Source organism: Aethalodelphis obliquidens, unplaced genomic scaffold, assembly GCF_003676395.1.
Source record: "Aethalodelphis obliquidens isolate GAN/ISIS:26980383/991018 unplaced genomic scaffold, ASM367639v1 scaffold92, whole genome shotgun sequence".
Taxonomy (NCBI): Eukaryota; Metazoa; Chordata; class Mammalia; order Artiodactyla; family Delphinidae; genus Aethalodelphis; species Aethalodelphis obliquidens.
In genome coordinates, this window is record NW_020838036.1 from 3222596 (window position 1) to 3240354 (window position 17759).

General features: G+C 39.5%; 2 protein-coding genes across 2 annotated transcripts in view; both read left to right on the plus strand.

Moving 5' to 3' along the window:
* Positions 1–1810: 1810 nt before the first annotated feature.
* COX7B (cytochrome c oxidase subunit 7B) lies at positions 1811–6180 on the plus strand. The gene is made up of 3 exons (XM_027095602.1): positions 1811–1988; positions 4569–4693; positions 5979–6180. The coding sequence occupies exons 1-3, from the start codon at positions 1949–1951 to the stop codon at positions 6054–6056; spliced, it is 243 nt and encodes an 80-aa protein (XP_026951403.1). The 5' UTR covers positions 1811–1948; the 3' UTR covers positions 6057–6180.
* Positions 6181–14213: 8033 nt separating this feature from the next.
* The window catches only part of ATP7A (ATPase copper transporting alpha), a 139103-nt gene continuing 135557 nt past the window's right edge, over positions 14214–17759 (plus strand). Inside the window, exon 1 of the mRNA XM_027095658.1 lies at positions 14214–14359. The gene's annotated coding sequence lies outside the window, so the exon portion shown is untranslated. The remainder of the gene's footprint in view (positions 14360–17759) is intronic.

Consider the following 17759-nt stretch of genomic DNA (forward strand, 5'->3'; position numbering starts at 1 on the left):
TTATTAATGACAAAGGGAAAAACAGTAACTTTAAACTATAGGAACTTGGAGGTCACCCTTTTGATCAAATGATTAAAGTTGGCATTATCAATAATGGGACAAGCTAATATTATAGGCTTCCTGATAAGATGCCCTAAGAAGACATATCTGTCATGTAGTATTCCTGTCAGAAGTGCATTAACTGAATCTAATTAGGAGAAAATGTCAAGCACACAAAATTTGAGGGAACTTTTACAAAATAACTGGCCTGTACTCTTCAAATATATTACGGAGCACAGACCTGTGGAGTCAGAAGGTCCGTTACCAGTTGTCACTTACAATTGCCTAATCTTGATTCTGCACCTCACTTCCTTCATATGTAAGCTTGAGAGTATAAAGTTTACCTTAGTAAGAAAAAAATTAGTGCCGTGAAAGACAAAGAAAGGCCGAGGAACTGTTTGATTTTCTAGGAGACTAAAGACATAACTTACATGTAATGAGGTGGCTGGACCTAGAGTCTGTCATACAGAGTGAAGTAAGTCTGAAAGAGAAAAACAAATACCTTATGCTAACACATATATATGGAATCTAAAAAAACAAAAAGGTTCTGAAGAACCTAGGGGCAGGACAGGAATAAAGACGCAGACGTAGAGAATGCACTTGAGGACACGGGGAGGAGAAAGGGTAAGCTGGGTCGAAGTGAGAGAGTGGCATGGACATATATACACTACCAAATGTAAAACCGATAGCTAGAGGGAAGCAGCTGCATAGCACAGGGAGATCAGCTCGGTGGTTTGTGAGCACCTAGAGGGGTGGGATAGAGAGGGTGGGAGGGAGACGCAAGAGGGAGGAGACATGAGGATGTGTGTATATGTATAGCTGATTCACTTTGTTGTAAAGCAGAAGCTAACACACCATTGTGGAGCAATTATACTCCAATAAAGATGTTTAAAAAAAAGACATAATTAAATTCAATACACGGAACTGGATTGAATTCTGGATAGAGATATTGGGGTAATTGGTGAAATTGGAATATGAGCTGTACTGTCTCAATATTAAAATTTCTGAATTTAATAACTGTACTGTGGTTATGTAAGAGAATAGTTTACTCTTAGGAAATGAACCCTGAAGTATTAACAGGTAAAAACACATGACGTATGCAAGTTATTCTCAAATGGTTCAGAAAAAAAGAGATGCATTTATATATACATCTTTTATGTACATGTATTTAATCACACACACAAAGAAAACATGTGGCAAAATATTACCAAGTGGTGTACCTTGGTAATGGGTGTACAGGAAGTCTCCCTCCCCCAATATTTTATTATGAAAATATCCAAATATACAAAGTGAAAGAATTGTACTCTGAACACACACCGCCAAGATTCTACAATCAACAATTTGTTAAATTTGCTTTATCACATATTTATCTACATATTAATAATTCTTTTTACTGTTCTTGCAAGTTTCCTCATAACTTGAAATCATTTCAAAATTAAAAGTTAAACGAATTAGTAGGTAGTAATAGGAAAAAAATTAAAGAAATGAAGGAAGTTTGGAGGGAACAGAAAGTACTGCTAGTGTGGAGCGAGATACAAGCTCAGTCCTCTGAAACACTATCTTGAAGCTGGTGCCTTTGATGTCTCAGTCTGAGATCAATGTCTCAGCTCTCCTCTATAGATCCCTAAACCTGGCTTCGAGGCCAGGGATTCTCTCATTGTTACGTAAATATCTTGGTATGTCATTTACAAAGTGTAAAACTTCGTTTCCCACAAGGCGTTTATCCTTCCGTGCTGTAAAGAGGACAAATTCTATAGGTTTTTTACAGGTCTCGCGAGATTCATCAAATCTCTTTAACGAGCTCAGCAGGAAGCCATTTTGTTTCTCAGGGCGCTTTGCAAGGGTACTAGAGGTGAAATTGCAAGAAGTCAGCAGCTGCAGTTGCCGCCGTTCTGTCTTCAGCTTCACGATGTTTCCCTTGGCCAAAAACGCACTAAGTCGTCTCGGAGGTGAGCAAAAATTGTGAGCACATCTTTTCCAACTGCCTTTATCCGTTGTCTTCGTGGTCTTTCGTGCCCCTTCCTTCCATGTGCATCTCGACTTTATTTTTCTAAATGCTCTGTCTCCTACTTCACCCCAAGTAATTGGGAAAATGTCCTTAGCATTAGCCTAATCGCTCAGCGTTTCTGTTTGGGTTCCCAGCTGTCTTTTGTTACTGTAGTCATAACCCAGCTCTGCTTTTTTTTTTTTTTTTTTTTTTTTTTTCCGGTAGCCTACGATTTCAAGGGAGACACCTGGTGAACACTTCTTGTTCCTTAAGTAATTCCGTAAACTTTAGCTTTGGGGACACGTTTACCCGCAAATGGAAGAGCCTCTTCTCCAATTCTTGGTTTCATTGCAGGGAGACAACCTAAATGGTAGCACTGCAGCTTTTATGTTATTTGTGGATTATTAACTAAATAATTGTGGTCATTTTTTTCTTACCTAAAAGTTAGGCAGGTACAGGGAAATTTTGAGACCAGCATTATGTACTGAGAATGCACTAGATTGGAGAGATAAAAGTCATTTCCATACTTGATTTGCACTGAAGGTGACCTTGAGTAACGTGAGCAGTTTTACAATGAAAGTGACCTTAAACAACTACCATTTAGCTTCTTTAGCCATCTTTTTATTTTCTGTTTATGGAGTCATTAGAAGTATTACTAGATTGTGTTCTAAACGCTCAAGCACCTTTGACAATAACCAAAAAATAGTTGTCTGACCGGTTTTTCATATTCCAAAAGCCACATCTATTATCTCTTTCACTTTGGGCAAATGATTTAACCTCTCTCAACTTCATTTTCCTCCTTTGTAAAATAGAGGCTTAGTAAATAATACCTACCTCATAGAGTTGTTGAGGATTATATGAGATTACCAATAGGTGGTAACTGAACCATTTCTTGTCACAGAGAAGAGGTCCAAAGAAATCCACTTGGGTGACCTGAGTGTTGAGGTCATGAGGTGTTCCAGAATTGCTTGCTTGGTAATCTTATTTTCTTTGCTTTTTGAGCAGGTAGGGCCTTGTACCTCAGGAAAGGGGTTTGGGGGTTGTTATTTTCAATGTGGAATTCACATGCTCACTTTTTAACTGCTCTAGAGCAGATTATATTGGGAAATGTTTGTAAATTTGCTCATCCCAAGTGTGACTAAAGGTGAAAAAAAACTAAGGCACTTAAGCGAAGAAACCATTAAATGGTCAAATAACTATCCTGAAATAACCCATTGTATCACATTATATCAAGTAACCCATTGTATCACATAACCCATTATATTCATAAGTGCTAGTGAATGGGCAACATTGCTGTTTCTTTAATACGTTTTTCATTACATACCTTTTGAGGCTCTAAAACAATAAGGACCTGCTACTTAGATTGGAGAGGAAGAAAAAAGCAGCTGGAAAGATGCATTTTCCAGTCTTGGCTCTTTCCCAAGCCCCCCAAGTACCTCCAGAGGCAGTTTGAAACTCTTTCTACTAAAATAGCAGTAATAGCAAAGCTTTCATGTTGTCATTCTGCTCAACAGCTTTTACCTCTACCAAAAAAGTGGCCCTCCATGAACCTTTCTAGTTTTACCTCCTGTTACTAATTTATTTACCTTGTCCTTCAAACGTAATTTGTTTTCTAGGACACTGGGTTTTCTGTCTCTGCTTTTTTCAGATTTGCCTTCCCCATGCCTATATAACCAAATCCTACCTGCTATTCAAAGTGCTTAGCTAACATTCTGCTTCCTTGTATTATAGTGGTTTGTGTCTTTGTATCTAATAGCCTGGCTACATAACCAAATCCTACCTGCTATTCAAAGTGCTTAGGTAACATTGTACTTCCTCTTATTATAATGGTTTGTGTCTTTGTATCTAATAGCCTCCCCTAGAGTGGAAGTTACCCAAGAACAGGGTCTGTGTCTTACACATTTCCATATACCCCATTTCTTTTAGCATGGTGCTATATTCATTAGTCACTTTTTTAAAAAGTCAAGATTACTCTAGTTTTTGGAGGTTTTGGGGTAATTTTAAGGTCATAAACATTTAGCGTGCTTTAATGATTTTGAGTTTATTTACCCCTTTATGTTGTAAGTTGTTGAGCACTGCTGAGTAAACTTTAGTGAAATTCAAAGTCATAAATACTCAAATTAATGAAGTAGGAGCTAAGTTCAGAGGTTATACAAATACCAATTTGTCATGGATGTTACTGACATCACTTTTTCTTGGTTTTTCCCCTCAACATTTTATTGTGGAAAGTTCCAGACATATCGAAAAGTTGGAAGAATTGTATAATGAATACCCACATACCCACCACATAGATTCTACAACTAACATTTTGCTGTATTTGTTATATCACATATTTATCCATCTGTCAATCTTATTTGTGAAGCATTTCAAAGTATGCTACTTTGCTTTTAGCTTCAATATGTTTTAACATTTTATTATACTGCGTAATACTGTAGAATTAACTTCCTTGGCTTTTGTGAGTGGCAATATCAATTACACATGTTCTCTTTTCCTGATAATTGATAGATATGCTCCCGTATTCTCTTTTCTTTCCCCCTTTAAGTTCGAAGCATTCCGCAAACAATGGCAAGGCAGAGCCACCAGAAGCGGGCACCTGATTTCCATGACAAATATGGTAATGCTGTATTAGCAAGTGGAGCCACTTTCTGTGTTGCTGTATGGGCATATGTAAGTACTGTTGATTGATAACCTGTTTTAGATGTTTTTTATTCCCATTTATCTCATGTATTCAAAATGTTTTCACACAGTATACATTTCTAGTTAGGAGGGGCTTTAGAGATTTTCTAACGTAATTACCCACCTAGTGCAGGAATTTCTTCCTCAACATTGAGCATTCATCCGTCATCTGTTCTTAACATTTCCAATGACAAGTTGCTTAGTGGATCAAAAGGCAGTCTTTTCCATATTGTGTAGCTGGTTGAAAAGATCTTATGTTGAGTTAAAATCTGCCTCCTTCATATTTTACCCATCATTTCATTGCAATACAGAAATTCTGATCACATTTCCATGTATCAGCTGTTAGATATTAGAAGATTCCTATCATGTCTCCTGGATCTTCTCTTTCATATTAAACATTCTTAGTTCTGTTGATCATTTTTTTGTTATATGATTTCCAGGGTTTTCACCATCTTGGTCACCTTTCTTTGCTTAATCAACCTTTCTTCTATAGAAGAACTGAGTACAGCATTTCTGATGGATGACATATAAAGTGACTTGCTTTTAATATTTTAGTTTTTTACATCTTCATTTACCAATCTACTTACCAGTCACTGTACTTGCTGGTTAAAAATAGGAGTCTTGAAGTTATAATAAATATATAAACTGATTTTAAAAGATATGAAACAACCCTTGCCTTAATAATCAAAGACTTTATTAATAGGCCTTTTTCATTCTTATTTTGATCTTCCTGAAATCGGATATATTATTAAAATAAGTGTGTGTACTTAATTGGAAGAGTAAACAGATGTTGAACAAATGTGTGATCGGGGGCACTTTTGGAAGTGAAGTGCTACTTGAAGAAGGGATATTATAAAAGTTCTCTTTGGCAGTATTTAGGTAGTCGTGGTTGAGTGCAACAATGTTGTTGAGGATGTAGTATAGAAATGTGATATACAAATTTGAATTAATTAAATGAAATTTAAAATGTAGTTGCTGAGTCACACTAGCTACATCTTAGTTGCTCAATAGCTGTATGTAGCTAGTGGCTAACTGTATTAGACAGTGCAGATATAGAACATTTCCTTCATCTCTGGAAGTTCTACTGAACAGCACTGCTCTAGAGAATTAGGACAGCAATTAGGTTTGGCCTACCTGGAGGGCACTGTATCCCAGGTGACTTTCTGTGTGTTTTTAACTTATAGTGCAGAATACCTTTGCCACTTTAGGAAATACTCTCCAAGGGAGAGTGGGCTCTGGTTTAAACATATAACTGACAGCATTTTAATTCTTACAGACAGCAACACAAATTGGAATAGAATGGAACCTGTCCCCTGTTGGCAGAGTCACCCCAAAGGAATGGAGAGAACAGTGATCATCCCAGCTCATTTAATACTGAATTGTTTCAAAATCAACTCATAATTGATGCCAAGTAAAAGCATTATGTACCCATTAAAATATGGCGTGATTGAAGAAATAAAGTACATTTGAAAACCTCATTGTAGGTTTGTTTGTTTCTTTTGTAAATGAAACCAAGCTTGATCATTTTTATTTATTTAACCTTTGTGTTAATATTAAAGTCAAAACACTGTACAACTTCTTGAATAGCTTTTCTCTATTAGGTAGTGTGAAAGGAAAGTTTGGCTGTCACCTAGGAGTCAACTTTATAATAGGCTGAAATTACAGTTAATGAATAACTGATAACAGAGTTATTTTAGGGCATCTATGAGTTTAAAATTTAGTGTCCATATCTTGGTTATACCTACTACTTTCAGCCTCTCATATATGTTTGTATTTAGAATTGGCGTTAAGTCCTTTGTACTCCTGCCAAGAGAACTTAGGGTGTCACCAGACCCATAGGAAGAGTGGTCCTATCAAATGAACTCCTAGGATGTCTGAAGACTAGCTAGCTCCTTGGCTCCCTTGGTACATTTATCTTAGAGCTCTATTTTTTTTTTTTTTTTGCCGTACACGAGCCTCTCACTGTTGTGGCCTCTCCCGCTGCGGAGCACAGGCTCTGGACGCGCAGGCTCAGCAGCCATGGCTCACGGGCCTAGCCACTCTGCGGCATGTGGGATCTTCCCGGACCGGGGCACGAACCCGTGTCCCCTGCATCGGCAGGCGGACTCTCAACCACTGCGCCACCAGGGAAGCCCGAGCTCTATATTTTTCAGCATATTTATTTGAGATGTTTATGAGGTTATTAAAGAAAGGATCTGTTTTACTTATCTAACTACTAGTGACCTCTGCTGTTGGCTTTCTGTAACTATACCAGTTTTTGGATTGGTGGATTATCCTGAATTCACTATGACATTGGATTTTATGTGTAAGATATTAACTGAAGAAAACACAGTATCTACACCATGTGTTTCTTTATTTCCTCAGCCAAAGGCTCTGAAGTAAGCCTCAAGTAGTGGCTTTTTAATAGTGCTCAAGCAGAAAATGAAATTTCAGTTGAGTAACCTATCTATATTGGCTAAATTTGAGATTTCTAAAATTCACTTACCTGATACTGTAGGTTATCAGGTAAGTGGCTTTTAGGACTCTCCAAATTTTCCTGATGTAGATAAGGATTTATACTTAACCAAACATTTGAAGAAAGTTTACTCAATAGGTGAAATACTAGAATTGCTCTTATGGCAATATGTCCTGTTTTCTCATTAATGTACCAAAGCCAGTAATTTCATGACTTTTTAAAGTAGGAATAAGGATTTGAATGTCATTGCAGCACAGAAGGTTGCAAGATTAGTAACTACATAGTAGTGACACCATTTGGTAAAATTTGAACACTTTATATCATATTTAGAATGTTAAAAGAGGACTAAAGTATTCAAATGCACGTAACCCTCCAACATGATTAAGCAAAATAAACATGTCTTTAAGAAAGTTTCAACCTTCTGTTTTTGTTCCTGAGTTGGCACTGAGAATTTCTAATGACTGGAGGTAATTTTCAGTATGATTTATACCACTTCTGTCAGATAAGTAGTAATTGTCAGCTATTCTGATAGGCAAAAATAAATAGTATGGGGGCTTCCCTGGTGGTGCAGTGGTTGCGAGTCTGCCTGCCGATGCAGGGGACACGGGTTCATGCCCCAGTCCAGGAAGATCCCACATGCCGCAGAGCGGCTAGGCCCGTGAGCCATGGCTGCTGAGCCTGCGCGTCCAGAGCCTGTGCTCTGCAGTGGAAGAGGCCACAACAGTGAGAGGCCCGCGTACCGCAAAAAAAAAAAAAAAAAAAAATAGTATGACTTTTTTTAAAAATAAATTTATTTTTTGGCTGTTTTGGGGTCTTTGTTGCTGCACGTGGGCTTTCTCTTGTTGCGGCGAGCGGGAGCTACACTTCGTTGCAGTGCTCGTTGCTGTGCGCGGGCTTCTCATTGCGGTCACTACATTCTTGTTGCTGAGCACGGGCTCTAGGCGTGAGGGCTTCAGTACTTGTGGCACATGGGCTCAATAGTTGTGGCTTGCAGGCTCTAGAGCACAGGCTCAGTAGCTGTGGCGCACAGGCTTAGTTGCTCCGCGTCATGTGGGATCTTCCCACACCAGGGCTCAAACCTGTGTCCCCTGCATTGGCAGGCAGATTCGTAACCACTGCTCCACCAGGGAAGTCCTAGTATGACATTTTAAAATGTCTATTTGTCAGCATACGTGTTGCCTTGTGTGATAAAATCGTGGTGGTAGTCAGCATCTTTGAAAATACTTACAAAACTTAGTTTTATGATTAATCTTGTCCTGATGAGTAGTTATAAAACTACCACGGCCACTACCAGAAATGAAGCTGTGGTTTAAGTCGAAGTTATTTTGTGTCATCACAATATTCTGACCTTGCAGCTTGCTTAGTGTACTCAAAGTTTTCATCCTGTGTGAAGGTTGTCAAATTAGTCTCCCTGTAAAAATCTGTATGTTTGAAGAATTTAGATAAGTGACTTAATTTAGAAGCATTGCCAATCCTTCAAATGTTATTTATTGGGGGAGTTATGAAGTATTTTTTAAAAAGGGTGAATGTTGTAACTGCCATTCTTAATTTGACTCAAGCTATTTTAGTGCATGTGTTCTGTTCTTTTAAATTCATTAAACTTACTTAGAACTAGGTATCGTGGTAGTTGTAGAGGCACAGATGTTGTGTTCTCACCCTCCTGACTATCAACTTTATTGGTGATATTAATAAGCATTTTATAAGCATTTGGGGGGTACCTACTATCTGCTCAATGCCAGGAAACCTGATATACTTCTTGAAGACATTCCCTTCTATTTGAAAGCTCAGTTTAATATAGTAGTAATTTAAAAAGTGTTGGTATGCTCATGCATTGATATGGGAGATTAGGGATGATTCATTTAGAGATACGAAGTGGTTTATTTTTATTTATTTATTTATTTATTTTTTGCAGTACGCGGGCCTTTCACTGTTGTGGCCTCTCCCGTTGCGGAGCACAGGCTTCGGACGCGCAGGCTCAGCGGCCATGGCTCACGGGCCCAGCCGCTCCGCGGCATGTGGGATCCTCCCGGACCGGGGCACGAACCCGTGTCCCCTGCATCGGCAGGTGGACTCTCAACCATTGCGCCACCAGGGAAGCCCGGTTTATTTTTTTTTAATTATCCAGGTTCTATTTTTTTCTAAATAAATATTTATTTATTTATTTGGTTGCACCAGGTCTTAGTTGTCTTAGTTGTGGCAGGCGGGCTCCTTAGTTGTGGCTCACAGGCTCCTTAGTTGAGGATTGCCAACTCCTTAGTTACGGCTTGCTTGCTCCTTAGTTGTGGCCGGTGGGCTCCTTAGTTGCAGCACACAGGCTCCTTAATTGTGGCATGCGAACTCTTAGTTGCAGCATGCATGTGGGATCTAGTTCCCTGACCAGGGACTGAACCCAGGCCCCCTGCATTGGAAGCTCAGTCTTATCCACTCCACCACCAGGGAGGTCCCTGAAGTGTTTTCTTTTCTTTTTTTTTTTTTTACATCTTTATTGGAGTATAATTGCTTTACATTGTTGTGTTAGTTTCTGCTGTACAGCAAAGTGAATCAGTTATATGTATACATATATCCCCATATCCCTTCCCTCTTGCATCTCCCTCCCACCCTCCCTATCCCACCAAGCTGATCTCCTGTGTGATGTGGCTGCTTCCCACTAGCTATCTATTTTACATTTGGTAGTGTATATATATCAATGCCACTCTCTCACCCTGAAGTGTTTTAAAGTCAGGGAAAGGCCCAGTGATTAAGAATGTAGAGGATGTTGCCACTCATAATGATAAACTTTACCTAAAAACTAGAGAGCCTAGTAGATTTGATATTCTTCTGATAAAGCTTTATTTCTGGTTTCTGCCTTTCAGTGAATTTATTTGAAAGTTTAACACAGTGTTAATGTTGAAGTTAGAAAACAACTTGCTAATAATTGGAAGCCCACTTAAAACCCATCTTAATTTCATGTGATGTGAGTTAAGATTTTTAAATTTGGGGCTGAATTTATATCTTAATAGTTAAGGCTATGCACATTGATTGACAACTACAATTGAATGTCCAGGAAGGTAAGGAGTCCTGAAGTGAATTTTTATGTGGATGGGTGTAAAGCGGCAAAGAATAATTCTTTCTGAAATACTTAATTGTAGGCCTAAAATTTAAATCTATGGGCAGTGTTGCCTGTCAAGGCTTATTAGGGATTTCAAACAGGTAGTATGAAAATTATTAAACATATAAATATGCATACTGTGTGCCACTTTTCCAAGTCTTTTACAGTTTTACAATAATATTTGCACTTTGCTGACTGAGTTCTGCAACGTTATTTGACTTGATACTCTATGGTAACTGGGTCGAAATGGTTCCAGTTGAAAATATAAATAATCCTATGATTATTTTCCCCCTACATCTTACGACAGATATTTAATGAAAGGAAGTGTGAAAAGACCACATCTTACTTCAAAATTAGTGAGATGGAGCCCCTCCCTCTTACTGTTAATGTTTACAGTTTTAAAAATTCTAGGATTTTGCTGCTTTTTAAAATGACAAATTGAAAAAGGAATAAAAAATACACTTTTTTCTGAAATGCTTTCTGTACTGCTTATTTATTGCATTGTATTGCTACATTTTAGGCATCTCAATTCTGTCTAAACTCAGGATGATAGATACTTTAATATTCTTTGCATCCTTGGAATCCTGTAAGTTTTTAAGATCATGGACAAATGAATAAATAAATGGGGAAGTGTTTGAGAGCTTTAAATGGCGATGTGAAGGTAGTGTGAGGTGAGATCCCTGCCCCAACTCAAATACACTCATACATAAAGATTATGAATTTAAAAACATGAATTAAAAAAAATTTGAGATCATTATTTTGGGGGGATAGCTTTCCATTTATTTGTATCTTCAATTTCTTTCATCAATGTCTTGTAGTTTTCAGTGTACAAGGTCTTTCACCTCCTTAGTTAAGTTTATTCCTAAGTGTTTTATTTTTTAAAAATTTATTTTTATATTTTATTTTTTCATACAGCAGGTTCTTATTAATTATCTATTTTATCCATATTAGTGTATATATGTCAATCCCAATCTCCCAATTCATCCCACCACCGCCCCCCCCCCCACCACTTTCCCCCCTTGGTGTCCATACGTTTGTTCTCTACATCTGTGTCTCTATTTCTGCCCTGCAAACCAGTTCATCTGTACAATTTTTCTAGGTCTAAGTGCTTTATTTTTTTATGCTATTGATTTTGTATCCTGCAACTGTACTGAATTAGGGTGCCAAAAATACACAATGGGGAATGGATAGTCTCTTTAACAAATGATGTTGGAAAACTAGGTAGCCACATACAAAAGAATGAAATTGGGCCTTTATCTTACAGCACACACAAAAATCAACTCAAAATAGATTAAAGACTTAAATATAAGACTTGAAACTATAAAACTCCTAGAAGAAAACATAGGGGAAAAACTTCATGACATTGGTCTTGACAATGATTTCATGGATATGACACCAAAAGCATAGGTAACAAAAGCAAAAATAAACAAGTGGGACTACATCAAACTAAAAGGTTTCCACACACCAAAGGAAACAACAGAGTGAAAAGGCAATCTAAGGAATAGGAGAAAATATTTGCAAACTATATATCTGATAAGGGGTTATGCTCCCAAAAATATAAAGAATTCCCACAACTCCACAGTAAAAGTAATAACTCAATTTAAAAATGGGCTAAGGGGGCTTCCCTGGTGGCGCAGTGGTTAGGAATCCGCCTGCCAATGTAGGGGACACGGGTTCGAGCCCTTGTCCGGGGAGATCCCACATGCAGCGGAGCAACTAAGCCCATGTGCCACAACTATTGAGCCCGCATGCCTAGAGCCTGTGCTCCGCAACAAGAGAAGCCATCGCAATGAGAAGCCTGCGCACCTCAACAAAGAGTAGCCCCCGCCTGCCACATCTAGGGAAAGCCTGCGCACAGCAACAAAGACCCAATGCAGCCAAAAATAAATAAATTTTAAAAAATGGGCTAAGGACTTGATTAGACATTTCTTAAAGATACACAAATGGCAAACATATATATATATATATGGAATTTAAGAAAAAAATGTCATGAAGAACCTAGGGGTAAGACAGGAATAAAGACACAGACCTACTAGAGAATGGACTTGAGGATATGGGGAGGGGGAAGGGTAAGCTGTGACAAAGTGAGAGAGAGGCATGGACATATATACACTACCAAACGTAAGGTAGATAGCTAGTGGGAAGCAGCCGCATAGCACAGGGAGATCAGCTTGGTGCTTTGTGACTGCCTGGAGGGGTGGGATAGGGAGGGTGGGAGGGAGGGAGATGCAAAAGGGAAGAGATATGGGAACATATGTATATGTATAGCTGATTCACTTTGTTATAAAGCAGAAACTAACACACCATTGGAAAGCAATTATACTCTAATAAAGATGTAAAAAAAAAGATAATCAGCCTCACTAATCATCAGGTAAATGCAAATCAAAACCACAATATCACCTCAAACATGTTAGAATGGTTATGAACAACAACAACAACAAAAAAGCAAGTGTTGGCAAAGATGTGGAGAAATTGGTACTCTTGTACACTGTTGGTGCAGCTGCTAAGGAAAACAGTATGGAAGTTCTTCAAGAAATTAAAAATAGAACTACCATATGATTCAGCAAACCCACTTCTGGGTACTTATCCAAAAGAACTGAAGAGACATTAGCACTCACATGATCACTGCAGCACTATTCATAACAGCAGGGATGTGGAAAGCCCCTAAATGTCCATCAGACAAATGGCTAACGAATACGCATATACATACAGTGCAATGTTATTCAGCCTTAAAAAAGAAGGAAATCCCGCAGTATGTGGCAACATAGATGAACTTTTAGAACATTATGCTAACTGAATAAGCTAGTCATAGAATGACATATACTGCATGGTTCCACTTAGATGAGGTATCTAAAATAGTCAAACTCATAGAAGCAGAGAATAGAATGGTGGTTGCCAGGGGCAGAGGGTAGGGGGAAATGGGGAATTGCTAACCAATGGGTATAAGGTTTCAGTTATGCAAGATGAATAAGTTCTAGACATCTGCTGTACAATCTGCCAGGGAATAAAGTAGCTTTTCCTTGAATGCTAACCATCATGTAAGTTCACTAGTTTCCTCAAAAGTAAATGGTGTGCTCTGCTTCCGTTTCTGGTTTTGCTCCAGTGTTTGGGTTTTCTCCGTGGCCGCCTAAGACGAACCAATTCTTCTGGAAAGCAAAACCCAAGGCTCCGCCGCCCAGCTTGACTGACTGCATTGGCACGGTGGACAGCAGGGCAGAATCCACTGACAAGATTTGTCGGCTGGAGGCTGAGTTGGGACAGACCCCTCAGTGTCCCCCGCATCTGTTTTGCAGAAAAGCTTTAGCCTTTTGGGCCTTCCAAGTTTACCCAAGTGGTATTCTCACTCAGAATCTAATGTCACTCCTCCAAGCCTCAGCCACCGATTTTTTTTTAAACTTTTGATGCACATCTGTTCACCTTTCTGTTGGAGAAACACGGAAGTGAAGCAAAGCGAATTCCATTTTGCGCGAATGAGCGCGGTTTCCCACGACCTCACCGGAGAGCGCGCAGAGATCATTTTTCAATTGAGGGATATGGGTAAATTCATCTGGAGTCAGGCTACACAGTCTAACAGGAGCACGTTAATGTCATGCTATGAGAGGCTGAACTATCCAGAAGAAGATTATAAGTAAGTCTAAGGTCCTTCTTGGCTTCAGGTTAGGAAACTGCAGGTTTTGGTGGTGGTGGGGGGTTGTTTTGTCTTTGGTGAGCTGGGAAGAGGACTCGCTACAGAGCCAAAAAGGAAGATTTTCGCTGGCGGCTGTGTGTCAGGCCAGGCGCTGCAGGGAGAGGGAGACGCTTGACTCGAGTCTGGGCGTTTCCCCTTTCACGTGACACGTCCCCCACCGCCTCGCCGGCTGCTTCCGGCCGGGGCATCACCCGGAAGTGGGGGGGGGAAGGTGGGGTAAAAGCGGCGGCCGGGCGGCTCCGGGAAGAAGCGGAGGGAGGAGTTGGCGACGCCGCGGCCGTCGCGGTTGCCGCCACCGTCGCCGCCATCGCCGCCGCGGCTACTGTGACTTCTCCTGGTGTGTGAGATCGGAGCCTACGCGCCTGGATTTGTCGCCGCCACCGGCTGCGTAGATCCGGAGGTTTAACCACAGGACAGAAAAAACAGGTAAGTCCTATGTCGGCTTCCCGTCGTCCCCTTCTACAGAAGGGGTGTTCTGTACTGTCAGCCTGTACTACCGAGTGTGGCGAGAAGGTGATTTTAATCTGGGGGAGTTTCCAAACTCTTACTGCTTCACAACTCAGGTATGCATTACACTCTTGTTTTACCTCCCCTAACAGGGGATAGAGGAGGGAAGATTGGGTCCTGACCCCTGTCGCTTTCTTGTCCCCTCCTGAGGAAGTGTCCTGATCATCCATAGCCCATGTTACCTAATTAATTGAAGGTACAAGGAGGTCTGTGCCCGATTTTGGAGGTCACATGGACTGATCACCATTATTAATGAAATAATGTAAAGAAATTAGATATTTTGCTTCTTGTCTCGCTCTGGGAGCATGAAGTAAACTGAGAGAGCACTCTTGTTTCCATTTCATTTTGTTTATTCTGACCCTTCCCAGTAAAGTTACTCTCCATCCTTGTTGCACCCTGTGGCATCTTTTTCTTTGACACTTTTTCTTGTAGACGTTGAAGTTATTTATCCTAAGCACTGGCAACTCTTTCATCGTTTCGCAGGTTAATATTATTCAGCATCTGGTTTTTGTTTTAATTACACCCTCTTCATCTACAGTGGTATGACTTTGTATTGAGACTTAAGATGTGCAGAACAATGAATTAGGTGATATTGAGGTGTGGGGGGCGGTAGGGGGGTATACACAAGAAATAAGATGAAGTCCCTAGCCTCAAGAGAGTTTGCATTCAAGTTGAGTTCAGTTATGAAGACAATGGATTCTAGCAGCCCCACTTACTGAATAACTACATTGCTTATCTCATCCTTTTTAAAGGATATTTTGAACTGAAATTTTATTTTTTAATCTTTCAAACTTTCTTGTTTCTACAGTCATGACATGAGAGGGTTTTTTTCCTATTTGTACTGAAGGGTCTCACAATGTAGTAGGAAAGACAGATACACCCTTTTAATCTCAGTAATGTATATTAGAAACAGAAAGTGTTATGAGAGTGTAGGGAAGGGAGCTTTTGAGCTGGGCCTTGAAAAATGGATAGGATTTAGCTTTGCAGGAATGGAGGTAGGGGACGACAGCCCAGGTACATGAAATAATGTGAGCAAAGGCTTGGGGGGCAGGAAAGATGCCTCCAGCAATACATTGTACATCAACATCTTTAACACAGCCACATCTTCCAAAATGTCACTGTTTAAAAGAAAAAAATATAGAATTCAAAACTGGTAAGCTTACAACCATATCCGACTACCCTCCAGCCAATAAAAAAGCTTATATATAGGAAGAAAACCCATGAAGTGACAAAAGCAGTGTTAATGTGTGAGATTTAATTCTGATGTAAACTCAAATGTAAAAGAGAAAAAGTAAAGCTTGCTATATTTTAATTCTGACTGAGTGTCGTGTCTTAAATATAATTTGGAATCTTTTTTTAAAAATTGCTGGGAATGAATAACAACACTGTGTGAAGTCAGAAGGCGTTCCAGTTTTTCCCCAAGGAATTTCTGTATTTCCTTGTCTCCTACAAAATGACTTTTCTACTGGCCTTCTTAACCTGATAGAAACTATTTTTTTACAGTCATAGTCTTAGATCTTGATTCTTGACCTTTAGGTAGCGTTAGATTAAACACTAATTCCTCCAAAGGATAGGTCAACACCCCTGGTCTCTAATGCAGAAGGTTGTTTTTCTTTGAAAAATGCATGCAGAAGTGGTAAAATTTGTTTGAAAGTGAGAGTGAGAGAGCAAGCAAAAATAACCCTAACATACCACAACCTTTACTTCTGGGAGGGATCTAAGGCAACACATTCCTTTTTATAAATTCCTCATTATAACTGCTTTTTATCTACATGTTTAAAAATGCTTGGCAAACTTTCATCAAGACTTTTGACATCCCAATGAGTGAAAATAATTTTCTTTGGCCAGTTGGGAAAGTAAATTGTGAGGAGAGGTTTGTCTGACATGATACAGGCACTGGCATAAATGAGAATAATATTTGGGAGTTTTGTCTTAAAATTCCTTCTACTTATCTTTGTTAAAGGGAAGTTCAGCTTTTAAAGGTTTTACAGTTTTGTTTTTAAACAGAACTCTTTCTTAGGACATAAATCACAGTGAGGGTGGGGGGTGGGAGAGGCAGGCAACAGTTGGCCTATTTCAGTTCAGTCTATTGTCCCAGCAACCATGTGTTTCATTTATAAATCACAGTGTTCAGGTTGATTTCACGTGATATAACTTGCTTACTTACTTGCTGAGGTAGTATGGCAGAAATAGTGTCACAATACTTTTAGAATGTGTTCCATTAAAGTGAAAGGGTAGGATGTTTCTGGTTTCATAAATATGTTTCTAGTTTCTCCAGCACTATTAGAAAATGGATTTCCTGGGACTTCCCTGATGGTGCAGTGGTTAAGAATCTGCCTGCCAATGCAGGGGACACAGGTTCGAGCCCTGGTCCAGGAAGATCCCACATGCCAAGGAGCAACTAAGCCTGTGAGCCACAACTACAGAGCCTGTGCTCTACAGCCCGTGAGCCACAACTACTGAGCCTGTGTGCCACAACTACTGAAGCCCGTGCACCTAAAGCCTGTGTTCTGCAACAAGAGAAGCCACTGCAATGAGAAGCCGGTGCACCACAATGAAGAGTAGCCCCTGCTCGCTGCAACTAGAGAAAGCAGGCGTGCAGCAACGAAGACCGAACGCAGCCAAAAATAAATTAAAAAAGAAAATTGATTTCCTCATCTTTGTGGGCTCATATTTGTGTGGGATATTGGTAGATTGCATCAGTTTTCACAGATATTTCTGTCCTTGAAGGAAATGAGGATAAAATGAGCCAATTAGCTGTGCTTTGGCCTGTGTTTTCCATTTATATTTATAATTATACAGGTATGGCTGAAGGATTAAATTTTTTTTACCTGTTTTTACTTTATAATTCTCTAGTGTAGAAGTCCACTTTTCCAGACCTATAATCAGGAGAACGTTTAACAATTTACTAATTGGAATAAATGGGTTATTCCACATCTTAGGGAAATTGTTTTAGGCTGACCATTTACCTTAGTTGATTTTGTTTGTAAAAAAGTTCAAGTGTTTTGTTTTATGCTCTAGTAATTGCTCCTGATCTGCTTGTGCATTTGATGTCACAACCAAAGCAGATAGGGAGCAAATAATACTGGAATTACTTCCTTCCCCTACTCCCACCTGAGTTTGCAGAACACTGTATATTTCTTATAATTTTGGAGAAATGGTTTCTGATCTCTTGAACGTTCACCTGAAGCATGCTGCCCACCACTCAGGAGAGGAGGGCATTAAAAGGGCTTCTGTTAAGACCTGAAACAGCGTCAACAGAGGTTGAAGAACAGAGAGGAAGAATTCCACAGCAGAGAGCCTGCTAAACAAAATTCTC